The sequence below is a fragment of the Eurosta solidaginis genome, chromosome 1, assembly GCF_040869045.1.
Source record: "Eurosta solidaginis isolate ZX-2024a chromosome 1, ASM4086904v1, whole genome shotgun sequence".
NCBI classification, from domain to species: domain Eukaryota; kingdom Metazoa; phylum Arthropoda; class Insecta; order Diptera; family Tephritidae; genus Eurosta; species Eurosta solidaginis.
The window spans coordinates 34536551-34563702 of NC_090319.1; the positions used below are offsets into that span (position 1 = coordinate 34536551).

Here is a 27152-nt window from a genome sequence, read left to right on the forward strand (position 1 = left end):
GCTGTTAATGAAACAGGATCCGAAACATGTAGGTGAGGCTGACAATTTGGTTGGAGAAGTTTTATATTGTGCTGGCAACCCTTTGAGAAAGGTTGCGTTACAATCCCTTGAATAAATTTGGTATTTTAGTCGCCTCTTACGACAGGCATACCTACTGCGGGTATATTCTAGGCCCCCTAACCACCCTACAAGACAGGTACCCGTTACCTAATCGATTACTTAATCGTTACCAATAACTTAGTCACCAATTATCGTCTTAATGACTTTTACATTGCTGTCGTGAAAAAGGTAACGCATGCGCTCTCTCAAAATGGTGTACGTGTGACTCGCTTTCTCGCTCTTACCTATTGTGTTTTCGACATTCCTTCTCGCTCGATGTTATTTACATTTTTAAGTTACTTCATTAGGTATGTTTTCGTTATCGCTAACCAAAACATATGCAACAACAACAACACGGGTAACTGGCCTATCGGTTACCCGTACCGGTTACCTTCTGTCAATTCGCTTTTTATATGAATGAAACGCGTCCCTTTTGTTTAAATAATATTTAATTATGAATAAATTATGTATACAATGGTTTTTACAAATAATTTCCTTAATTTTCTAGTAAACCTTGCATATGTGCGTATTTATATGTACAAACTACATATGTAAAGACATAAACTCATTCGTAGTCGTGCCCTTTCTGAAACCATTTTGAGTTTCGAAGCTCACACTGATGGTGATCAATTTTTCCTGTGCGGGTGGTGTTGTTAGTATCAGTTTGCATAGATATGAGTGTTGTAGATATAATACCGGAATATATGCAGCCCCATTTCGTGCTATCAAAGTCGATTTGCAGGTGATGTTGAGCCTTTGAACTTGACCCTTTCCCATAATATGCGGGGTAGGGCCTTATATGTGATACTAAAAAGGCCGAGGGACAGTTGTCGCAGTTTTCTTGTAGTTTGAGCAAATGTACGTTCTTCTTACAGCCACAGCTGGAATATTGCTATGCCCACTTCGTCAAATCGAATTACCTAGAATGAAAAAGAAACGAATATCAGTAAGGATAGATAATAAGTTTTTAATATAACCGGAAGTGCTTAATAAATACAAGATACTTAAGGGGATTTCAGATAACCAGAATCAGGACCTGTAAAGTAAATTCAAGTGAACCTCCACCATGCCAAGGCATCTTTCGGTAGCGGGGGTACCCGAAGATTATAACAAGGGATAATTGATAGATGTTGGGGTAATAGATAGTAAATTAGGCGTGCTACAAAAACAAAAACGAATAAATGCAGATGACTGTTTAATCCATTATGCGAAGTTCTTTGAATGGATGTGCAAATTGAAACGGGCAAAGTACTGCTAAAACTGCTTTCCCCGAGTAACCCGGGAACGAATTGATATGACTAGGTCTATTCTTCTTTAGCAGCAGTGCCGAGCACCAATTCCCTTTTGGACAGGAAAGTAAACGTTTGGTTGTCTGCAAGTTTATCATATGCCAGTACAGAACATACTCGTTTGCTGGATCTGAGCAGTACATCTAATTTTCCCAGATTTTCTGGGCTCAGCGAGGGTATCCTCCTGATGAAGGTTCATCTTCAAAAAGCCTTCCAACAATTCCACCAACTCTGTATCAAGTCTAGATTATTTAAACGACTTCGATATCGGTACCGTGAATAATGAGTTTTTGCGATCTGAAGAAGTCAACGAAATAATTCGTCGAGGTCATCAAAAGTGCCCTGTTATTTTTCCACGTGATTGTCATGACGAGGCATTTCCTACATCGTTGTTAAACAGAATCTTGCCAAATGGTGAGAAAGTGGAGCGTCACTGGTTGGTGTGGAGTGCCAGTAGCAATGCTGTTTATTGCCTACCATGTCGTCTGTTAAGCACCAATACTTTAAATCGACCTAAAATTTGTTGTCCTGGCGAATATTCGAAATTCCAGGTATGGAAGAAGCTATACGCTAAACTGCCATCACACGAAAATACTGAAGATCACATTAAATGTTATATTCAATGGCGATCTTTACAAAACCTAATTCGAAAGGAGGCTACAGTTGATACACTTATCAATGAACAGCTAATCACTGAAACTCAAAAGTGGAAAGAAATTTTATATAGAATTTTGGACACTATTTTTTGTTCAAAAAGCGAAAGGATGGACATTTTTTTGGCATCTAAGATCTCATAAACCATTATGATCCGATACTTAGAGATCATTTGGAGAAAGTTAGGATTTCACAATAGCAGCACAAACGTTTACAAGTTTACTATCTTTCCCCAGACATTCAACACACAAATTTACAATTCCAGAACAGATTTTGGCTTTCGTGAATTGTAACCAAAAAACTGCTCAGAAAATCGCTGATCTAATTTGCCATACATGATTGAAGATTGTCGTGCACAAGGGTACGATAACGGCGCCAATATGAAAGGAGCTTACAATGGAGCACTACGTCACATTCTCCACAAAAACTCGAATGCTGATTACTCGCCTTGTGCAACCCGCAGCTATGATAGCGTTTTCTTTTCTGGACAAAGTGTTACGCAAGCGTTGTTGTTCTATTCTAAAAAATAGGCAACGCGTTTACGGGGTATTTCGTTCTTTTGTGAAAATTCTTGCCTGCTCGCAACGCAAAAGCGTTACACTTTTACCCTGTATAAAATGGCGGTGTGGCTGTGCAACTTTGTGAAACTCTCAATTCGCTCTTAAGTTCCACATATACTATATTAATATGAGTGAATTTGGTGAGTTGAAATGTTCTTTGTATGCACTATAAATGTTGACCATTTTCAGGGGTAGGAGTAACTCTATTGTTGTTGTTGTTGTAGCGACAAGGTTGCTCCCCGAAGGCTATGAGGAGTATTATCGATGTGATGGTCCTTTGCCGGATACAGATCCGGAACGCTCCGGTACCACAGCACCATTAAGGTGCTAGCCCGACCATCTCGGGAACGATTTATGTGACCACATTAAACCTTCAGGCCATCCCCTCCCTCCCCATCCCAAGTTCCATGAGGAGCTTGGGGTCGCCAGAGCCTCGTCTGTTAGTGAAACAGGATTCGACGCGGATAGCTGAGGTTGACAATTAGGTTTGGGGAAGCTATATATTGCGCTGGCAACCTGCAGGGTTGCGCTACACAGCCCCTGGAATCTGATATTTTAGTCCCCTCTTACGCATACGACAGGCATACCTACCGCGGGTATATTCTGACCCCTAACCCGATGGGGTAGAGTGTTACCATTTACTTAGGCAACAAATTATTTCAGAAAAGAAAACGCTATCAATTTATGTGGTGTTGATGCTGCAGAATGTTGTACGGCTGCAATTATTTTCTTCGGCAGCACTCCGCAACGATGTGACATCCTCAAAAAAATGTACCTAGCTCTCTTCATAGTCTTTCAGCCAAAAGCCAAATTTAACTGCGCAAGCATACGGCGATGTTACCGGCATTCTCAAGTACATCAACAAGTTCGAATGTATCTTGCTGTCCTCAATTTGGTTCAAAATCCTACCATTAATGAAAGAAGCGTGGTCCTCCAAGCGAGAGACGCCACCACAGATGTTGAGGTCCGACATATAGATGCCTTATTAGCTGATTTGAAGTTGATCAGGAACCAATGGGAAACAATTTTAAACGAATGCAAAACAGTTGCTATTCAATTGAACATCTCGCCAAAGTTTCCGGACATTCGAAAGAGAAAACCCAAAAGGCGCTCTGAAGATAGCCGGGATAGCCTCTACATGTCAACGCCGCTTAACGTGCACAACACGGTGCAAAAATTAAAATAGCGAAGTATCTGCATTCCGTTTTGAGCATTACAAGAGAAAAGAAGTGCGATACTTCCCAGCAAAAATCTAGTGACCAAAGATGGCGACCAACAACAAAATATCCCATATTGTTAGTATGGCAGAATGAGATGGCCTAATTGAAATGCCCGATACATATATGCTTGCCTTTTCTTACATGCTATGTACCCTCAAATACGTCACAAAAATTTTCTGCGAATCCGCCATTTGTTATTTTCAGCTTGAAACGCAACAGCAGAGTAATAAAAAATTAATTAACAAATAATTTCGGATCAGGCATGCTTAACCAACGAAACGATATCATTTCGTTACGATAATCAACGTTAATAAACGAAACGAAGTCATTTCGTTTCGTTTATTAACGTTAAGATCGTCAAATTAACGAAATGATTTCGTTTCGTTTTCTGCCATATCAAAACGAAATCAAATCGTTTATGTTGATTATTAATTTCAAACTATGCTGGCAAAGCTGATTGATGGCGGAGTCATTAAAGGTGAAAGCATTATCCAAGCTGATTGCAACTTTTCTGATGAATTTTGACAGTACGAACATTTCTCAGAGTATTTTTGACATTACCACCAACGAATTACACAAAAAAATTACATAGAGTTTGTGTGTGTATGTGCGCTCGTTGTTGCCACCTTACGGCTTCACCATGGCTATAGCATTGCCAGCACAATTCAAACATAAAGTATCACGTTTTCGTAAACAATTTTGTATATTACACTGTTGTTGCATTATTTAATATCTTGTCAAAGTGCCAAACATAAGTGTTCGTGTAATAATTATTTCGATTAGATAATTGATACAAGCTAATTTTAATTAATGGGAATCATTTAGGTGTATCCCCCTTTTCTTTTTTTTTCTCTCCACCCTAGTATGGTTGCAAGTAGCATGTATGTAGCGTATTTAATGATATATATATGAAAGAAGCAAACAATCGTATATAGGAAAATTTAAAAACTAATTATAAATACAACATTAGCTTGGCGTTCCAAGCGCCTTTTCTTTTGCCAGCGCATATATATTTATGTACCGATATACTATATAATTATGTATACTATCCAGTGTAGTATACTACCATTTGAATTTGAATATTTTTCGTGTCTTCTGCTTTCCATGCAAATCAAAATTTATAATTTTCTTTACTAAGTTTTTGTTTGGAACGAACTCACCCTAGTCAGGTTGCAGGCCATTGGTGTTGGTTCTGCCGTGGTCGTTGTCGTTGCAGGTTGGTGTTGGTACGGTTGGTGGTTCTTGCGCTCTGATCTGAGGTAATCGAGTGAACCTGGTGGCGATAAAACCTCGTGCTGGCCTTTACGGTCTGGATGACTTGGCAATTTTGGCGTTAGTTGTGTTATGCAGCAACGTACTGCTGGCCCTGGAGGCGGACTTGATGTCGGACGCTGTTCCGATGGTGGTAGGGTACTTCGTAGACGTAGAGAAAGGGGTTTATCTTCGGATTGCAATGGTTCTCCTCACCGTTTGGCTTCACTGGATATTATACACGTTGAGCTACGGCACTACCGTGATAAGGTTTGCTACCACCTAACTGTTCCTCTAGTAGTTGGATTCGGCCTGCAATTCCTCGCTGCAGTCCTTTGGTTCTTCCACAATGCTCACTTGGATACGTGCACAGCCGGCTAGGGTGTTTGGCGATTAGTTAAATATAAGTGGGGATGTGCAGTGGATGTAGCAGCAATGTCAATAAGGCAGTTGGCGTCTTGCTATTGACGGTGGGCCAACTGATGTTGCACGATTTCCTTTTTGTTTTTCTATATATCTGGGCCGCCACAAAATTTTGCTGCTGCCTATCACGCTTTTCCCGGAAATTCCTTCAATATAAGTGGGGATGGGCAGTTGATGTAGCAGCAATGTCAATAAGGCAGTTGGCGTCTTTCTATTGACGTTGGGCCGACTGATGCTGAACGATTTCCTTTTTGTTTTTCTATGTATCTGGGCCAGCACAAAATTTTGCTGCTGCCTATCACACTTTTCCGGAAACTCATGGCAATTTTTGCTAGTGATGGACGGTCTGATTTTTTCCTTGTTTTTCGATACTTTTTATCGCAAATTTCGCCCCATCACTAGGTGTGTTCGCGCGAATACGCTCCCAAGTGGACCGTAACCGTAGACCGTAGCAGCAGACTCTAACAAACCTGCTTCGCTTTGAAGACCTGGCGATGAAGCGAACAGGAAACCGGATCCGCTGTGGGAATCCACTGCCAGGGGCCTCCGATGCCAATCAACGCGGGGCACGACTCACCCCTGAGATAAGAGTCTCAAAGTCCTACTACGAAGCTAGCCGGGCAACATAGGTCCATCAAAAAAAAGTTAAGTCAAGTTGGGAATTAATTCTGTTTCCTAGTTTAAAAGGGCTTTGCGGCAATTAGACATTTGTTATGGAGAACTCGTCAAAACTCCGAAAGATGATTTCTAGTGGTTATCGCTCCCACTGGAATGCAAAACAAAAAAAAAAAAGGTGTAGACATTTTGATCTGGAGAACTCGTCCAAACTCCGAAATGCTAGTCCGACATAAGCGTGGACTACCAGGGGGTTCACGGTCCTCGGTGAGTACGCATGTGAACCTCCTATGAGGTCAGTGCTCGGGGAGAATACTGGGCGAGATGTCCCCGACCGCCAAAACACCCAGACAAAAATGGTCCAATTGGTAGGTATATATAAAAAAAATCAAATTGTAATTTGGCATAAAACCGTTCTTGTTGGTTCATTTAGGACGAATATCCGAAGCGTGGAAGCGACCTATCAATTTCCCGTTTAGGTCTTCGAGATCATACAGTGCATTGCCTATTTTTCGGAGCACGCGACACTTCAGGTATTTTGGCAGGAATTTGGCGTTAATGCCCTGTTTGAAGTTACTTAAGGCAAAGTTTTTCCGGAAAACTTCCTGACCTTCCTTGTAGTTGACTTGCCTAGAGCGCTTGTTATAGTTGGTTACTCCCCTATCCTTGGCCTGATCTAAATTTCTACGGATCTGCTCACGAATATTGGTCAACTTGTCAGCTCTACTTACTATCGTAACTTGGTCTTCCCGAAGGCTGCCGAGCTTCTATAAAATTTTGTACGTTGAGGCATGTTGGACCATATTTTGGCCATATAATGCAAAGTATGGAGAGGACTGAATCGCCGTATGAAAATCACTTCTCAAAACTGATAAAATCTCGGGTATATGCTTATCCCAATCGGTATGGTCAGGTTTATCTTTCAGGAAAATCCTAACCTTCGAAACAATTTCTCTATTAACGCGCTCGGATGCGCTTGATTGGGGAGAATATAACGCCGTCCTCACGTGCGTCGCCCCGTAATTTGCAAAAAATTGGTTCATTTCCTTCGAGATAAACTGCTTGCCATTGTCACTGTGAATAAATTGAGGGACCCCTACAGCTGGAAAAATTTCGGATTTATAACGTTAACAGTGGTGGCTCTCTGCATGGGCTTTAGCCAAACTTATTTTGAAAAATGGTGTAGTACTATAAAAAGAAATTGATTGCGCCGCTTAGATCTCGGATACGGCCCTAGAAGATCGCAATATAATCGCTGAAATGGCCTCTCGGATGCAAAGGTATTCTCTATAGGCGGTCTTGACTGCTGATTAGTGGGTTTTACAGCTTTGCAGGTGTTACAACGCTGGGCGTAGTCCCTGACGTCCTTAGCCTGCTGCGGCCAGAAGTACTTCTGCCTAACACGTTCTAAGGTTTTCTGCCACCCGCCATGGTAACTCCGGTCAGCGTCATGTGCTAATATCACTGCTTCCTCAGTCAACCCTTTCGGCAATCATAATCGCCACAGCGAGTCTTCTTCCCCTTCCACCCCCTTACGAAATTTAACTCGTTTGAAAATTACCCCGTCCACCACTCGTAAATCCGGAAGCGATTCCTCGTTTTCGGTGACGGTCCGAATCAAGTCTAAATATTCGTTGTTGCTAAATTCGGGAGAGACTAAATCTATTTCCCCGGGTGTGGTAGTGAAAGTCAACTCATCGGCATCAAATCGCGACAGCGCATCTGGTCGTACCTTTGCAGTAAGAGCGACCACCTCGCCAACCTCCCGCTCAAGTCCTTTTGTGTCATTAACCACTTGAGACTGGAGTGGTCCGTGATGATACGAAACGGTAATCCCTCAACATAGGGTCGGAAACGCTTCACGCTGATTATGGCGGCGAGACATTTAAGCTCGGTTACCGTGTAATTGCGTTGAGCATTATTCAGTTTTTTCGACACAAACGCGATCGGATGCTCAGCGCTCTCGTCATCGACCTGGAACAACACTCCGCCAACACCTATTTTGGAAGCGTCGCATTGTATCACGAATTTCCTTGAAAAGTCTGGTTGGACCAAGACAGGGGCGGAACTCAAAGCTACTTTTAGCTTTTCGAAAACCTCTATAGCTTCAGAGGTAAGCTTGAACGGGCCTGCTGACTTACGGAGACAGTCGGTCAAGGGACCTGCCAAGTCAGCAAAATTGGTAATAAACGCCCTGTACCAATTTGCCATGCCCACAAACCTTCGCACTTGCCGAGGGGATTTAGGGATCGGGAAGTTTTGCATTGCTTCTATTTTTCCCGGATCCACTTTCAGACACCCGCTGCCTATCAAGTACCCTAAGTAGCGTATTTCCTTCTGACAAAATTTACTTTTCTTCACGTTTATTGTCAGCCCTGCGTCTCTCAAACATTGGGCCACTTCCGCTAGCAATTTCAGGTGGTCTTCAAAATTAGTGCTGCATACCATCAGGTCGTCCAGATAGACAAAGACGTTCTCTCGCAAACGCGAAGGGATTGCCTTGTCCATCAGCCTACTCATAGTCTGCGGTCCATTGCACAGACCAAATGGCATTACTTTGAAGTGGTACAGAGGCCTCCCCGGAACTGCGAATGCTGTTTTTTTCTTGGAGGACTCTGTCAATTTGATCTGGAAGAACGCGTCCTTCAGATCAATACCACTAATAAAATGCGTATCCTTCAGTCTGCTCAATAACCTGTTGATATGAGGCAGGGGGTACGAGTCTTTCTTAGTACCGCGTTGACCTTCCTGGAATCTATGCACAGCCTAACTTTACCTGGTTTCCGGACCAGTACTACAGGACTACACCACGGGGAGTTTGATTCTTCTATAACTCCTAACTCGAGTAACCTGTCTAGTTCGCTAAAAGCTTCGGCTTGTCTCGGTGGCGAAAGAGGGAAATGTTTGCTTTTTATGGGAACGGCATCACCGGTGTCGATGTGATGCTCCACTAATTTAGTTTGCCCTAGGCCTAATTTCTCGTTCGAGGGAAACGTCTCGATGACCTTTTGCAATTCTCCTTTCCGGTCTGGTGACAATTCATGGAGGTTAAGTTCCTCTTCCCTTTCAAGTCTAATCTCAATGCACTCTACGCTTGGGAATATTACGGGAGCTAACGCAAATGCTCTCCAAAAATCTACCCCGAAATAGGCCTCTTGGAGAAGTGAGGGGACAAGGTAAAAACAAATAACCCGCGGTATATACGAACGCATGTAAGGGCTGATATTCGAAGCCGTTATCGCCTAGGAACTCTGATCCATTTTTCCCTAAGATGGAGACGTTGGCTCCCGAGTCCAACAACCCTACGAGAAAACTATCCTTAATCTTAGCCTTTACGAGAGGCCTTTCATCCTCTGTAAGCGTTAACGTGGTGGCTTGCAGCAGTCTTCGCTCCTGTACTCTCCTGTGGTATCTCTTCCTACACTTCAAAATATTGTCCGATACCGGGTATTTTTCGAAGATGGTATGTCTTATTTGTTTATACCTATGTTCCCTTTCTTCTAAGTTTGGTGGAAATTGCGTTTGGCAAGCGACATCTCTATGCTGGCGTTGCAGAATTCTGGTCGGCTCGCCCATCGCTGATGAGGACGTTTGACTCTCGGATTCAGAGCTATTCGAATTGTCCGTACTGTCAGGGTAAGTTATTATCACGTTTGAGGGCTCTTCTGCCAGGGTACTACTGCACCTCGGAAGCGTATCACCTCCATGCAGAGATTCACGCTCTGGTTCAGTGCACGGGACGACGCCTCGAGCACTGGCTGGTGTGGGAGCTGCGAAGCCGAACGAGGTTCCCCCGCCTTCTCGCTCGTGTACTGGTTTCCCTGCCTGTGATGGTCCCTAGGGCAATTTGGGGTTAATACTCCTCTATGACCACACTTGAAACAAAAGGGATTCATAATGGGTTTCTCGCAGTATATGTATGAGTGGCCCATTGCCTGGCAATTCCAGCATTGGATTCCCGAATAGTCTGGCCTCCTGTTGCGTCGATATTCCAGCGCCTCTATCTGCGGATCCATTTCGCCGTCCTCGCCTTCCATCCTCATGTCCGGGGTTGTCACGCGTGCTTCGTTTACATGCCGTCCTGGGTAAGTGGCTCCCAACAGCTTGCTTTCTTTCAACACTTGTTCACCTCTGCGCGCTACATCGCGTAGATCATGAAGGGTCCTTACATCTGCGTTGAAAAGCATCAGCTTAAGGCTAGTGTTGACGTTCCTTTTTATAATGTCAATCAGTAGAACCTCCGACATGGGTTCTCTTAAGCGCGCGTTCAAGGAAATTATGTCCGTGTGGAACACGTCATAGCACTCGCTTGCTTTTTGCTTACGCATGGAGATCTCCATCATGATCTCGTGGTCAGTTTTCAAAGTGCCAAACTCTCTTTTCAATGAGTAGCACAAAAAGGCATGAGTCGCGTTTGGGGTTTGTTTCGTGAAAAGCCAGTACCATTCTTCGGCCCGCCCGGAAAGAAACAGGTGGAAACTAGCCATTATTTGTTCGTCCGTGCATTGTGTGCGATTACACAAGGTGTCCAGCTTAAAAAGGAAATCCGCTACGCTTCCAGTGCCGTCGAACGCGTTTTTCCACCCCTGCGGTTTCACTACTATGCTGATCGGTGCAGGGTACATTGGTGGTACTACTGTTTGGAGCGGGTTACGGTCCATCCTATTTGCGTTCCGGTTCTGATTCGCTGATTGCTGCGCAGATTCGAGAGCGGCGTTAAGCTGGTCCATATTGTTTCTGATTGACCCCATCTCTCTCCGCATTTCCTCCTGCGAAGCCTGGAACAGCTGGCGTAGCACGTCCACCCACGAGCCTCCACGAGTAGCTTCATTCTGGATTCCTGGAGTATTCGTCCGGTCACTTGCGGCTTCTCTTCTATTTCCCATTCCATAATTAGTTGGTAAAGCACCATCTCCATCTGGAGCGTAGGTCGACACATTGGTCATTAGCCCCGAGATATCATGCGCGTTTAACAGGGGCGCATTCGGATTACTGGTGCTTCCAGGTCTGTCCAGTTTATCGCGAGGGTCATTCAGGTCCGAGCCCATATTCGTTCCCGCGGGATCTCCATATGGTCCACCTACTGGGGTGTGCACCACCAAGGGGCGCCTGGCCTTGGAGAAAGCCCCCCTATTATTACCGCCCCGGTTCTGGCTCCCCCGAAAGCTTCCCGCACTCCCGAACGGAGTATTTCGGCCCGGTTGGCCGTACGACTGCTCGCGTGACATAATTAGGTAAAGATAATAACAAAAAGAAATGTAATGTTTTACGCGGTAGTGTTGGAAAAAAGCTTTTGCCGCGTAACGCAGTTAGGGGGTCAAAAAAAAAGGTTTATGTATATAAATTTATATGCAAAAAAAAAAAAAAATAAAAATTCCAAAAGCTGGAAAAAGAAAAGCGGTTAGTTAAGTTAAATATATCGTGAAATCAATGGGAATGCTGGCATCCCCTTCCCGAAGGCACTCGGGCTACAGGCAAAACAAAAATACACGAATTCATTCATACTTGTACTAATCCTGCCTTCGCCGCAATGGGTGGAGCGGTTTCGGAACTGCTCCCCCAGTCTGGTGGGACAGGAAGGAGTGCCACTTTGAATCCCAGCTCAACCCGTCACAATTCAGGTGGCACTATGGGTTGCCACCTGAGACGTGGGATGAGCTGGGGTCCTACAACTCACACACGCACTCGCACTAACAACACAAATTCGGCAAATAAACTAAAAGAAAAATTTACATTACAAAAAAAATATAAAAATCCCAATTAGCGGACAAAATTATTCCTAGCCGACTAACGGACAACTTCCGGTTACAAAAAAAAAAAACCCCTTCCAAAAAAAATAAAGTGCGTCCAGCACTGCCTCACCGGGTGAATACAAAAATCCGGAGGACACGACGTTCAGCCTCGTGGATCCCTCAGCTACGGGAGAAGAAGATCATTCCGGACACCCTGATCCGTCCAACCATCCCACCGCAACGCAGGTGGCTGCTCCTGCGGCTGCTCACCCCGGACTGGTGGGATGGTTAACTTCACAGTTTAACCAGGAGTGACCCTCGCACCCGGCGCCTCAGGAACCACGTTGGGCGCCATCTGTTATGGCGCCCTCAGCAGCTGTCAACGATGATCACTCCGGACAACCTGATCCATCTAACCATCCCACCGCAACGCAGGTGGCTGCTCCTGCGGCTGCTCACCTCGGACTGGTGGGATGGTCAACTTCACAAGTTGATCCGGAATGACCAGCGCCTCGGGCACCAAATCCCGTTGGGCGCCATCTGTTATGGTATCGCATTTACGATGGAAGCAGTAAGGAAGGCGGTCGGCATGATGTGGTGGTGCACATTGGCTAGTCATTGTCGGCTGGGACGGGTCCTTGCCAACCTTAGTGTTCCTGCGCCATAATCAGAAAAAAAGGTCAAATCATGCCTTTAAAAAAAACTGACAAAAGCGCAGAACTAATTCAAAACGCTCAAATGGACTAAAACAACATCCAGTCGAACCGGATGTCACGGACAAACCGTTAAAACATTCAAAATTTAAATTTAAAAAAAAAACCGCAAAAAAAAGTTTACCGAACCGGATACGACCGGTTACTAGCTGCTGAAAATCAAAAAAAAGCTGAAAATTTAAAATAAAAAAGAAAAGGGCCGAATATATAGAGGGGCGCCGCGGGTGGTGTTGCGACGCCCGGTGCTTTATCCCACCCTCAAAATCCATGGCCACCGACGCACCTATTTTTCGGTGGCCCCTTACCTGTTTCCCTAAGTGCCTTCTTAATAAATGCGATAGTCAGCATTCCCATTTAAATTACAAAATTTATTCCAAATTCATTATTAATATTTAGAGCTTGTCTTTAAAAAAAAATTATTGGATTATTATCTAAATTTCTAATATAACTATACTCGCTAACGCAAGGTATTCAAATTGACTTGCTTATATTTTGTTAGCAAAAAAAATATATATACAGTTCGGTTTTGGTTATTATCCTAAAGGGTTGCCCTTAAGCACATTGTTACAATAATCCTTATTATCTGCTTTTTTTTTTTTTGTGTAAAGCTAATGCTTATGGTATAATGATAATAATATCTAATATGTACTAAGACGAGTATTCACAAAAGCAATAAAGATGAAATTGCGATAGAATTATGTATTACGTGCACGTATATTATTTTCGTCTCGTTGTCCCAACGATATTGCCCACAATAGGGATTCATAAGTATATATATATATATATATATATATATATATATATATATATATATATATATATATATATATATAGAGTTTGTATGATATAAGAAAAAAAAACTAAATGGAAATCCTTTTGCCAATTCGAGCATAATCGACTAATGGCTGCTGTCGCAAAAAAAATTGTCTTTAAATTTATGATTGAGCTCCCAAAATGAATCGCTAAATCGTTGCACGTGATAAAGACGGCCTATTATCAATAAAACTTACAGAGCCAACTTCAAACATCTTAAAGCGACTAAATATGTTACTAAACTGGAAACAAAAAAGGATGTATGCTCTTTTTACTGTCTAGGTAGGTACTATGTAAATTGAATTATACTCGTAAATGACTGAATACATTTTTAGTTACATTTGAAGAGTTTGGTTCAATATAATGTATATAAGATGCATTCTCAAATAAACGGCATAAGTCTGAATTAGCGTTGAGCGTTCTAACAGGTAATTGCTGCTTGACCTGACTGAGAAAAAACTGCCCGTTTATTTGTGAACAGACCTTTAGAATGCGTAAACAATTTTGTATATTACACTTTTGTTGCATTATTTAATATCTTGTCAAGGTGCCAAACATAAGTGTTCATGTAATAATTATTTCGATTAGATAATTGATACAAGCTAATCTTAATTAATGGGAATCATTTAAGTGTATTCCCCCTTTCTTTTTTTTTTCTCTCCACCCTAGTATGGTTGCAAGTAGCATGTATGTAGTGTATTTAATGAAATATATATGAATGAAGCAAACAATCGTATATAGGAAAATTTAAAAACTAATTATAAATACAACATTAGCTTGGCGTTCCAAGCGTCTTTTCTTTTGCCAGCGCATATATATTTATGTACCGATATACTATATAATTATGTATACTATCCAGTGTAGTATACTACCATTTGAATTTGAATATTTTTCGTGTCTTCTGCTTTCCATGCAAATCAAAATTTCTAATTTTCTTTACTAAGTTTTTGTTTGGAACGAACTCACCCTAGTCAGGTTGCAGGCCATTGGTGTTGGTTTTGCCGTGGTCGTTTTCGTTGCAGGTTGGGTGTTGGTACGGTTGGTGGTTCTTGCGCTCTGGTCTGAGGTAATCGAGTGAACCTGGTGGCGATAAAACCTCGTGCTGACCTTTACGGTCTGGATGACTTGGCAATTTTGGCGTTAGTTGTGTTATGCAGCAACGTACTGCTGGGCCTGGAGGCGCACTTGGTGTCGGACGCTGTTCCGAAGGTGGTAGGGTACTTCGTAGACGCAGAGAAAGGGGTTTATCTTCGGATTGCAATGGTTCTCCTCACCGTTTAGCTTCACTGGATATTATACACGTTGAGCTACGACACTACCGTGATAAGGTTTGCTACCACCTAACTGTTCCTCTAGTAGTTGGATTCGGCCTGCAATTCCTCGCTGCAGTCCTTTGGTTCTTCCACAATGCTCACTTGTATACGTGCACAGCCGGCTAGGGTGTTTGGCGGTTAGTTAAATATAAGTGGGGATGTGCAGTGGATGTAGCAGCAATGTCAATAAGGCAGTTGGCGTCTTGCTATTGACGGTGGGCCAACTGATGTTGCACGATTTCCTTTTGGTTTTTCTATATATCTGGGCCACCACAAAATTTTGCTGCTGCCTATCACGCTTTTCCCGGAAATTCCTTCAATATAAGTGGCGATGGGCAGTTGATGTAGAAGCAATGTCAATAAGGCAGTTGGCGTCTTGCTATTGACGTTGGGCCGACTGATGCTGCACGATTTCCTTTTTGTTTTTCTATGTATCTGGGCCAGCACAAAATTTTGCTGCTGCCTATCACACTTTTCCGGAAACTAATGGCAATTTTTGCTAGTGATGGCCGGTCTGCTTTTTTCCTTGTTTTTCGATACTTTTTATCGCAACTTTCGCCCCATCACTAGGTGTGTTCGCGCGAATACGCTCCCAAGTGGACCGTAACCGTAGACCGTAGCAGCAGACCCTAACAATACGTAGTGCTTCCAATTGGGATTGTAGCTCACGGACCTGCTCACTAAGATCCTGCGCCATAGCTGAGTCTAAAGGTTCTTCGAAAACTAATTTCCTCCTTGATAAATTACGTAAGTGATATTTCGATGTGTGCATAAATTCCTGCCAAATAGTTTGATGAATTCAGGCACCCGACAATATATTTTCCAGTTTCCAAGTCAGGGTCACCACTTTGGGGAAAATAGTCTTCTGAGACTTTAATTAATGTGATTTATTAAGCAAAACGTTACAAAGTTAATTATGTTAATTTCTATGAAAAAACGCAAGTCACTGCCAGCGCAGTTCGTGAAAAAGTATCGGGACGCGCCGAATATGGGATGACGATGCCAGATCGATATTATATAACAAATGTGGTGTTCCCACAAAGTTAACGCTTAGCAGCCCATATAATTACCGTCTTCCAGTGAGTTTTACAGCTCCGGCTCACGCTCAATTCTCACGGGAATGCTCTGGATCATTGAGAGATTTGAGAAGCATATGTCGTGAAATTTTCGCACACGTGAAATGTGATAGGCAGATGTCACCGCTGTTTTTCATTTAACTCATACGGCGAAAGGTTAAGCAGCAAAATCTATTTTTGAAAAAGTAGGTTTATTAAAGGCAGCGTTGCCAAACTAAAAAGAAGTTATTAACAAATTATCTGACACACAAATTGAACCAGACTTCTATGTGGATTTATCTGGCTTAAATCGTTGTTGTTGCATTTACATGCAAAATTATTTTTCTGGCTCAGGATTTTGCCACCGGATGACGGCAAATGTTTAAGCGTAAACGTACATAGATGCAAAAAAAAAATCGGCTAATGTTTGTTGTGGTGACCTGGTACAACGGGCAAAATAACGCTCATAACTAGTGGCTAACCTACAGAGCTACAGGGCAGTGTTCTCTCTTATAAATGGTTTAACAATTCCCCTTATAACCATATAACCATAGCTAGATAAAAAAGCTGATCGAACCCATCTTATGGAAATCAATGTAATCGATTAATGGTGCCATACTATAACGCTAACGCCATAACCATACCATAGCCAACCAATTGATTTTTGTTTTCTCGCCATATCCATAACCTAAAAATATTTGAGTTGGTGAATTTAATAACCTTTTGTAGATTTTATTCATTGATTTGGATACGTTATGACTAAGAGACTTATTTAGTGTGGAATATGTTTATAATTTTTTACATTTTCTTCATTTTTATGAAATTTTCACGATTTTTAGGTTAAAGGTACGCGCACATTACGCTGCGCGACACGTAGCAGCAGCGGCGCCTCACAGGGCGACATATTTTGGCAATTCACATTAAGCGGCAATCGAGCGACACATTGCGGCAAAAGTTTGTGTTTATTTTTGTTTGCAAAATGGACGACACAGTTTTTGAAGCTGTAATTATTTCATTTTTGTGCGAAGAAGAGGAAAGAAAAGAAAAAGGTCGTGGCTATGGGTCCAAGACATCTCATGCTCAAGATATGAGGAAGGAGAGTTCCACACTCTTTTGCCCAGATTGAAAAAAGATGGTGCAAAATTCTTTGCATGTATACCTATGAGGCAATTCACGCCTAGCGGCAGCAGCACTGCGCGACACTTCCCAACGCGGATTTTTTGCCTAGTTGATCAAATCTTTTTTTTTTTTTATTTTATGATCAAATCTGCCGCGCTGTGCCGGGTCGCGCAGTGCTGCTGACGCTAGGTGTGAATTGCCTCATAAGAATACATGCAAAGAATATTTTGTAGTGCAGTGCAGTGCTGCGTAGTGCAGCCTAATGTGGCCTTACCTTAAGGCACCATTAATCGATAACATTGGAGATGGTAATGGATATGGGTATGGTTACGATTATGGCGTTAGGGTTAAGGAAGTTACGGCGGAAAACCAAAAACCAATTGGTTGGCTACGATACGGTTACGACCTTAGCGGCACCAATAATCGATTGCATTGATTCCCATAAGGTTGGTCGAATCAGCTGTTATAAGGTTACCGATACTGTTACCGATAACGCACCAATGTCTGCAGCTTAAAGCTAAGGCCACACTGAGCTGCACTACACTGCGCCTCAAAATATTATTTGCATGTATTCTTATGGAACAATTCACACCTAGCGGCAGCAGCACTGCGGGGCGTGGCCATGAGCGGCAATGTTGATCAAATAGGCAAAAAAGTGAAGCGCCGCTGCCGCTACATGTCGCGCCGCTTAGTGTGCACGCACTTTAAAGCGGGAGTCATTGGTGCCGTATGTCGTATCGCTGTAGTCGTATCCCTAACCTAATCAGCTGTTTATCGTTACGTCGGTAAACCAAAATCCAATTGGTTGGCTACGATACGGTTACGACCTTAGCGGCACCAATAATCGATTGCATTGATTCCTATAAGTTTGGTCGAATCAGCTGTTATAAGGTTACCAATAAAGCACCAATGTCTGCAGCTTAAATGGAACTACCTTCATTTTTTGTATCACGATGCAGTCTAAAGGCCCGAACCATTGTGAATGATGACTAAGTGTGTTATCTTATCTGTCAACTGCCTGACAAGCTGTTCAATATGGCTACTTTTCAGCGTTTTGACAGGCTGTTCAATATGGCCGCGCCTATCTTCAGCGGGTACTAGAAAGAGATACAGAATGAGACGCGATAGTCATTTACAAATCAGGTGATCCAATCACTTTGGAATTTTGACGTTTATGCAGAAGATAACACACTTAGTTATCATTCACAATGGGCCGAACACATACAAAATAACTCATCTGTCAGCGCACGCTGCTGCAGTTGACTGCATGTGTTTGTATGGGGATCGTCAAATAAGTTCTTCTTAAATTAAGAACATCCCTACAAAAAATTTGGTCACAAAACCTATTCACGCCCATGCAAATGTGACTATGAATATAACCTATGGCTGTAAAATGACTAGTCAAATGACGTGGTATGACGAGAGCGTTTTTGCAGGGATGCTGCGCTGCAAAAAATTATTTGCATGTATTCTTACCGGGCAATTCACATCTAGCTGCAGCAGCACTGCGCGCGCCTGCCAAAAAGTCAAGCACCGCTGCCGCTACATGTTGTTGTTGTAGCGATAAGGACACTCCCCGAATGCTTAGGGGGTGTTATCCATGTTGACGGTCCTTTGCCGGATGCAGATCCGGTACGTTCCATTAACAAGCACCATAAAGTTACTAGTCCGACCATCTCTGGAACGATTTGGTATGACCACATGAAACCTTCCAGGCCATACCGCCATCCCACCTCCTAGATCCATCAGAAGTTCGGGGTCGCCAGAGCCTCGGCTGTTAATGAAACAGGATCCGAAACATGTAGGTGAGGCTGACAATTTGGTTGGAGAAGTTTTATATTGTGCTGGCAACCCTTTGAGAAAGGTTGCGTTACAATCCCTTGAATAAATTTGGTATTTTAGTCGCCTCTTACGACAGGCATACCTACTGCGGGTATATTCTAGGCCCCCTAACCACCCTACAAGACAGGTACCCGTTACCTAATCGATTACTTAATCGTTACCAATAACTTAGTCACCAATTATCGTCTTAATGACTTTTACATTGCTGTCGTGAAAAAGGTAACGCATGCGCTCTCTCAAAATAGTGTACGTGTGACTCGCTTTCTCGCTCTTACCTATTGTGTTTTCGACATTCCTTCTCGCTCGATGTTATTTACATTTTTAAGTTACTTCATTAGGTATGTTTTCGTTATCGCTAACCAAAACATATGCAACAACAACAACACGGGTAACTGGCCTATCGGTTACCCGTACCGGTTACCTTCTGTCAATTCGCTTTTTATATGAATGAAACGCGTCCCTTTTGTTTAAATAATATTTAATTATGAATAAATTATGTATACAATGGTTTTTACAAATAATTTCCTTAATTTTCTAGTAAACCTTGCATATGTGCATATTTATATGTACAAACTACATATGTAAAGACATAAACTCATTCGTAGTCGTGCCCTTTCTGAAACCATTTTGAGTTTCGAAGCTCACACTGATGGTGATCAATTTTTCCTGTGCGGGTGGTGTTGTTAGTATCAGTTTGCATAGATATGAGTGTTGTAGATATAATACCGGAATATATGCAGCCCCATTTCGTGCTATCAAAGTCGATTTGCAGGTGATGTTGAGCCTTTGAACTTGACCCTTTCCCATAATATGCGGGGTAGGGCCTTATATGTGATACTAAAAAGGCCGAGGGACAGTTGTCGCAGTTTTCTTGTAGTTTGAGCAAATGTACGTTCTTCTTACAGCCACAGCTGGAATATTGCTATGCCCACTTCGTCAAATCGAATTACCTAGAATGAAAAAGAAACGAATATCAGTAAGGATAGATAATAAGTTTTTAATATAACCGGAAGTGCTTAATAAATACAAGATACTTAAGGGGATTTCAGATAACCAGAATCAGGACCTGTAAAGTAAACTCAAGTGAACCTCCACCATGCCAAGGCATCTTTCGGTAGCGGGGGTACCCGAAGATTATAACAAGGGATAATTGATAGATGTTGGGGTAATAGATAGTAAATTAGGCGTGCTACAAAAACAAAAACGAATAAATGCAGATGACTGTTTAATCCATTATGCGAAGTTCTTTGAATGGATGTGCAAATTGAAACGGGCAAAGTACTGCTAAAACTGCTTTCCCCGAGTAACCCGGGAACGAATTGATATGACTAGGTCTATTCTTCTTTAGCAGCAGTGCCGAGCACCAATTCCCTTTTGGACAGGAAAGTAAACGTTTGGTTGTCTGCAAGTTTATCATATGCCAGTACAGAACATACTCGTTTGCTGGATCTGAGCAGTACATCTAATTTTCCCAGATTTTCTGGGCTCAGCGAGGGTATCCTCCTGATGAAGGTTCATCTTCAAAAAGCCTTCCAACAATTCCACCAACTCTGTATCAAGTCTAGATTATTTAAACGACTTCGATATCGGTACCGTGAATAATGAGTTTTTGCGATCTGAAGAAGTCAACGAAATAATTCGTCGAGGTCATCAAAAGTGCCCTGTTATTTTTCCACGTGATTGTCATGACGAGGCATTTCCTACCTCGTTGTTAAACAGAATCTTGCCAAATGGTGAGAAAGTGGAGCGTCACTGGTTGGTGTGGAGTGCCAGTAGCAATGCTGTTTATTGCCTACCATGTCGTCTGTTAAGCACCAATACTTTAAATCGACCTAAAATTTGTTGTCCTGGCGAATATTCGAAATTCCAGGTATGGAAGAAGCTATACGCTAAACTGCCATCACACGAAAATACTGAAGATCACATTAAATGTTATATTCAATGGCGATCTTTACAAAACCTAATTCGAAAGGAGGCTACAGTTGATACACTTATCAATGAACAGCTAATCACTGAAACTCAAAAGTGGAAAGAAATTTTATATAGAATTTTGGACACTATTTTTTGTTCAAAAAGCGAAAGGATGGACATTTTTTTGGCATCTAAGATCTCATAAACCATTATGATCCGATACTTAGAGATCATTTGGAGAAAGTTAGGATTTCACAATAGCAGCACAAACGTTTACAAGTTTACTATCTTTCCCCAGACATTCAACACACAAATTTACAATTCCAAAACAGATTTTGGCTTTCGTGAATTGTAACCAAAAAACTGCTCAGAAAATCGCTGATCTAATTTGCCATACATGATTGAAGATTGTCGTGCACAAGGGTACGATAACGGCGCCAATATGAAAGGAGCTTACAATGGAGCACTACGTCACATTCTCCACAAAAACTCGAATGCTGATTACTCGCCTTGTGCAACCCGCAGCTATGATAGCGTTTTCTTTTCTGGACAAAGTGTTACGCAAGCGTTGTTGTTCTATTCAAAAAAATAGGCAACGCGTTTACGGGGTATTTCGTTCTTTTGTGAAAATTCTTGCCTGCTCGCAACGCAAAAGCGTTACACTTTTACCCTGTATAAAATGGCGGTGTGGCTGTGCAACTTTGTGAAACTCTCAATTCGCTCTTAAGTTCCACATATACTATATTAATATGAGTGAATTTGGTGAGTTGAAATGTTCTTTGTATGCACTATAAATGTTGACCATTTTCAGGGGTAGGAGTAACTCTATTGTTGTTGTTGTTGTTGTAGCGACAAGGTTGCTCCCCGAAGGCTATGAGGAGTATTATCGATGTGATGGTCCTTTGCCGGATACAGATCCGGAACGCTCCGGTACCACAGCACCATTAAGGTGCTAGCCCGACCATCTCGGGAACGATTTATGTGACCACATTAAACCTTCAGGCCATCCCCTCCCTCCCCATCCCAAGTTCCATGAGGAGCTTGGGGTCGCCAGAGCCTCGTCTGTTAGTGAAACAGGATTCGACGCGGATAGCTCAGGTTGACAATTAGGTTTGGGGAAGCTATATATTGCGCTGGCAACCTGCAGGGTTGCGCTACACAGCCCCTGGAATCTGATATTTTAGTCCCCTCTTACGCATACGACAGGCATACCTACCGCGGGTATATTCTGACCCCTAACCCGATGGGGTAGAGTGTTACCATTTACTTAGGCAACAATTTATTTCAGAAAAGAAAACGCTATCAATTTATGTGGTGTTGATGCTGCAGAATGTTGTACGGCTGCAATTATTTTCTTCGGCAGCACTCCGCAACGATGTGACATCCTCAAAAAAATGTACCTAGCTCTCTTCATAGTCTTTCAGCCAAAAGCCAAATTTAACTGCGCAAGCATACGGCGATGTTACCGGCATTCTCAAGTACATCAACAAGTTCGAATGTATCTTGCTGTCCTCAATTTGGTTCAAAATCCTACCATTAATGAAAGAAGCGTGGTCCTCCAAGCGAGAGACGCCACCACAGATGTTGAGGTCCGACATATAGATGCCTTATTAGCTGATTTGAAGTTGATCAGGAACCAATGGGAAACAATTTTAAACGAATGCAAAACAGTTGCTATTCAATTGAACATCTCGCCAAAGTTTCCGGACATTCGAAAGAGAAAACCCAAAAGGCGCTCTGAAGATAGCCGGGATAGCCTCTACATGTCAACGCCGCTTAACGTGCACAACACGGTGCAAAAATTAAAATAGCGAAGTATCTGCATTCCGTTTTGAGCATTACAAGAGAAAAGAAGTGCGATACTTCCCAGCAAAAATCTAGTGACCAAAGATGGCGACCAACAACAAAATATCCCATATTGTTAGTATGGCAGAATGAGATGGCCTAATTGAAATGCCCGATACATATATGCTTGCCTTTTCTTACATGCTATGTACCCTCAAATACGTCACAAAAATTTTCTGCGAATCCGCCATTTGTTATTTTCAGCTTGAAACGCAACAGCAGAGTAATAAAAAATTAATTAACAAATAATTTCGGATATAATAAAAACTAAATTTAAATTAAGTGTTGTGTGCGCTACGGTATTTGCATTTATATTTTCCACAAAGGAACCAAAATCAAGTGAGTTTTAATGAATGTAGGTTATTGCATTTTTGGTAGCATTTGCGTACAGTGAATAATTCAATTCGTGCATGCAATTTCTTTTGTGATTGTGGAAAAGATGTTGTGGAGAAAAAGTTTCAATTTATGTTGTCTTTTAATGCATGTTTATTGGAAAGCCAAGAAAAAATAGTCGCTCAGCATCAGGTGGGGTAATTGTTTTTGTATATAAATGAACATTGCGAAAAATGTGACTATCGCTGCTTTGATGAATGTGGTCGTTGTGAATATTTTTCCCTATGGTAATAGTCTAGTTGAGGGGTCGACTTCTAATACGCTACCAAAAATAACGACAGAGGTGTCAGAAGACGCGCATCAATTTCGAGAACAATAATACGAAGGCGGAAAGTAAAATTTTTATCTCTGTCTGGAGATATTTGCAGTTGAAGTTGGTGATTTTCATGTGGTTGTTGTTGTGTTCGTGCCCACAAAAAAAATTGTGCATTGTGGGCTACCGCCACGGTTATACCACACACCCGGACTTGGCATGGCGTAGCCCAGGGTTATTTTTTATAAGCGCGGCCGAAGGCCGCCAAAGCAGAAAGGTGTTTTGCGCAAAAATACTATGGATTCCACCCCCCCTTACGGAGGTACCCGTGGGTCAATCAAGGTGGTGATTGCAATATTTATAAGAATTTCAAAATAGGAATTAAGTTTAAAGGAACTTTACCACCAAAAAGTCCCATCGTGATTTCGTCGACCACATTTCACATGTTGATCCTATCGACGGGGTAGTTTTCATCGATCCCGAAAAAAGATCGCAAGGTGTTTGGACAAGTACTTGCCGCTTTCAGATATGGACATGAGGATTTGGACGTGCTTGGCCTGACATTTCGTAAAGACTTGTATTTAGCGCATGAGCAAATATATCCGCCACAACAAACTGAACGTTTGAAGTTCCTCCTTATTGTCCAGTTTCTTTGTCACTACAACCCGCGCCTGGCGATACGGGTAAATCTTGTGGCGTTGACTATGAGTTAAAAGCCTTCGTTGGTAAGTATAATTAACAGTAACCAATAGCTACATTGTAAAAAAAAATAATGCACAAGTATATTAAAAAAAATACTATTTGGAGCCTGAGAATCAGATTCACTTGGGCAAATCATAAGAGTGGTATTCGTGTAACATTTTCAGTTGTTTCCATTGTTTCAAATATATAATTTGTTTAAATCATAGGGTAATTCTTTACTTTAGCTCACAACTGCTAAAACTCGTGCAAAATTATTGGGAGGGGTGTCAAAAGACGTGCTTTGGGCCCAGGATCACAAATTAGAAAATTTTCATGTGGTTGTTGTAATTTTGAAGATTTTGTTGAACCCACAAGAAAAGGTGGGTAAAAGTGTTTTGCGCAGATATAGTTTTGGTCTCTAAACCGGTGTTGGACCCACCCAGGAAAGGTGTTCTGTGCAAAATTACTTTGGATCCCACCCCCGGTTTCGGAATTCCCCAGGGCCATTTTTCGGGTTTGGAAATATCTTTTGACAGAAACTAATTATTTAATTTCCGCTTTCGGATTCGTGGTCCTGGGTTCATAACGCTTCTTTGACACCTCGCAATATTTTTGGATTGTATCCAGTGTAGAGTTAGATAATTCAAGGTTGAAGGGAGGCACGATTGTTTGAGGGACATGGTTTATAATTTATTCAAGTCCATAAAGTTGAGTCTGAAAAAATCAAAAATTTAGAAACAAGTTTTTTCAATTTCAAAAGTTTTTCTAAGCAGGGTCGCCCCTACACAGTGATTTGGCTAACATTTACATTTTTTTATTCAATATTTAGGCAAGCATATACTTTGGAAAAGGTTAAGTATATCAGCAGTGGAAGCAGAATTTTTACGCTCGCGTGTTTGGGTCCGCGCTATTTTTGTGTTTCTGAACGTGTCCTATATCAGGTAAGAAATATGAAGAGAAGAACGTTTTATAACCTTTGCAGTCAGGAAAATCAAGAATTTAAGCGCAGTGTAGCCGAATACGCCAATATTTCAAAATTTGCTCGGGCAGATGCTGATTTTAATGCAGTTGCGACAGATGTGTGGGACACCACCTCCGAAAGCTCTTTCTGCCGTCAGGAATCTTCTGAATGTGCAACAGATGCTGAGAATACGTTCGACAGCTTCCCTTCTGAACTTTCGACTGCAGAAAAATTGTATTATATAAAGTCATGGGCCATGCGACATAATAGTAAAGCTGGTGAAGGGCAAAGTAAATGCCAATTTGGTCGATGAATTTGCTTCGAATTATATTGCAACAAACCCCCATGTCGTGGATGTAGCACAACGCAGTGAACCGTTTCCATCTAAATTATATGCAAAGAACGCCAATCTCCGTCATCCGTCTAGCGCCACAACCAGCGAACCATATACGCCAAAATTCCGAAAGTTTTACTTGTCAAAGGGCTTCAATGCAACAAATGCGCATTTGGTCGATGTAGCACTACACAGCGAACCGTTTCCATCTAGCTCAAAAGCTATAAACAACAATTTCAATAATTCGTCCAGCTCTAGTACCAACCAAACACACAATAATTTGATTGATTTACTTCCCTCCAATTCCGATTCAGCAAACGCCGATTTCATCGATGTAGCACAACACAGCGCGTCCTTTCACTCTTCCTTAAATACAACGAGTACCGTTTTGAATAATGCGGCTACTTCCTTAACCAACGAAGGAACATTCCCTACAACAAACGAAAATATAATGGCAATACTACAAACAATATTACAGAAGCATATCGACCTGCAATTTAGATTGACTAAGATTGAAGAAAAGGTGCGTAGTGAAATATTGAACTGTTATTTGTGAAACCCTAGCAATTGTAGCCGCAATACCTTGATTCTCTTTAATTATTATTTATGCTATCATTTCAGCTTCCAGAATTGGCAGAAGTCATGGCTATCTATAAGGTCATGCGTGACTCAAAAGTTCTGATTAAGAAAACGCACAAAATAGTATGCCGTATCAGCGGAGAAACGGAAAATGATACTCACACCGAGCTCTCTATCGTTATGCCACTAACATCGCTGGATTCAGTTTATGACATTGAGAAAAAGTTGGACTCAGATGATTATCAAGAATCAATGGTATTTTTGAATATTTTTAATTGTGTTTCATAACTTAAATTGGTGGTTTTCATTTAGAAATCATATATCTTTATGCTGAAAGGTGCATCATTAGACATTATTGGAGTAATGAGAAAACTTTTCTCTGACAACGTTCTTTTCAATTTTAACTGGGACGGAGTACAGGGCAAACGATCTTTATCTAAACTGAAACTCGTGAACAGCGTACTTTTTGGTAGTGTAATTTAAATAGTTTTAAAATGTTATTACTAACATTGTCCATTCCTATTAATTTAGACGTTTTCAAACTGCAAGGCAGGATCGACTTCGAAGACAGCATGAGACGGTGTTTAACGCTGAGCCACAATCGGCATAAACAAAGGCGGTATCTGACCCATAAATCCAGCTCTGAAACAGCATAAACCTACCTACAACAAACGAACAAGACACACTGAAATAATCTTGATTAAAAATTATATAAGAACCTAATAATTCTTTTTTTCCTACGTTCCTATTATAAGCTTTTTATGCTCTTATTAAAATAATATTCAACAATCGCACAAAGTTTGCGAAGATTCTTAAAGCAATTTAAATGCAATGTATAACAAAAAAGTATTTTGACTATAAATATTTGTGATGAACTTAACTGGAATAATTCTAAGTTTTTTCCTACGTTACTAAGCTTTTTATGCTCTAATTAAAATAATATTCAACAATCGCACAAAGGTTGCAAAGATTTTTAAAGCAATTTAAATGCAATGTATAACAAAAAAGTATTTTCACTATAAATATTTGTGATGAACTTAACTGAAATAATTCTAAGTTTTTTCCTACGTTACTAAGCTTTTTATGCTCTAATTAAAATAATATTCAACAATCGCACAAAGTTTGCAAAGAATTTTAAAGCAATTTAATTGCAACGAATTTGTCAATAATTTTTAACCAAAAATTTATAAACTAGATGTATAAGAAAAAAGTATTTTGAATATAAATATTTGTGATGAACTTAACTGAAATAATTCTAAGTTTTTTCCTACGTTACTAAGCTTTTTATGCTCTAATTAAAATAAAATTCAACAATCGCACAAAGTTTGCGTAGATTTTTAAAGCAATTTAAATGCAATGTATAAGAAAAAAGTATTTTGACTATAAATATTTGTGATGAACTTAACTGAAATAATTCTAAGTTTTTTCCTACGTTACTAAGCTTTTTATGCTCTAATTAAAATAAAATTCAACAATCGCACAAAGTTTGCGAAGATT

General features: G+C 41.3%; 1 protein-coding gene across 3 annotated transcripts; it reads left to right on the plus strand.

Annotated features, from left to right (window-relative positions):
- Positions 1 to 22636: 22636 nt before the first annotated feature.
- On the plus strand, positions 22637 to 26775 carry LOC137244015 (uncharacterized). 3 transcript variants are annotated; one of them, XM_067772826.1, is made up of 5 exons: positions 22637 to 22793; positions 24611 to 25599; positions 25698 to 25910; positions 25968 to 26124; positions 26187 to 26775. In XM_067772826.1, exons 2-5 carry the CDS (start codon positions 25528 to 25530, stop codon positions 26309 to 26311), a joined length of 567 nt encoding a protein of 188 aa, XP_067628927.1. In that variant the 5' UTR covers positions 22637 to 22793; positions 24611 to 25527; the 3' UTR covers positions 26312 to 26775. The 3 variants fall into 3 exon arrangements, with proteins under 3 accessions (XP_067628927.1, XP_067630556.1, XP_067629695.1); XM_067774455.1 differs by lacking the exon at positions 22637 to 22793 and adding an exon at positions 24388 to 24488; XM_067773594.1 differs by lacking the exon at positions 22637 to 22793 and having other exon boundaries at positions 24504 to 25599.
- Positions 26776 to 27152: the final 377 nt, after the last annotated feature.

Bases quoted from the DNA above. Each gene is read 5' to 3' on its own strand.
- LOC137244015 (XM_067772826.1), top strand. From the start codon at position 25,528: ATGGCAATACTACAAACAATATTACAGAAGCATATCGACCTGCAATTT. The intron at 25,600-25,697 runs GTGCGTAGTGAA...CTATCATTTCAG, and splicing joins TGACTAAGATTGAAGAAAAG to CTTCCAGAATTGGCAGAAGT. The intron at 25,911-25,967 runs GTATTTTTGAAT...GTTTTCATTTAG, and splicing joins ATGATTATCAAGAATCAATG to AAATCATATATCTTTATGCT.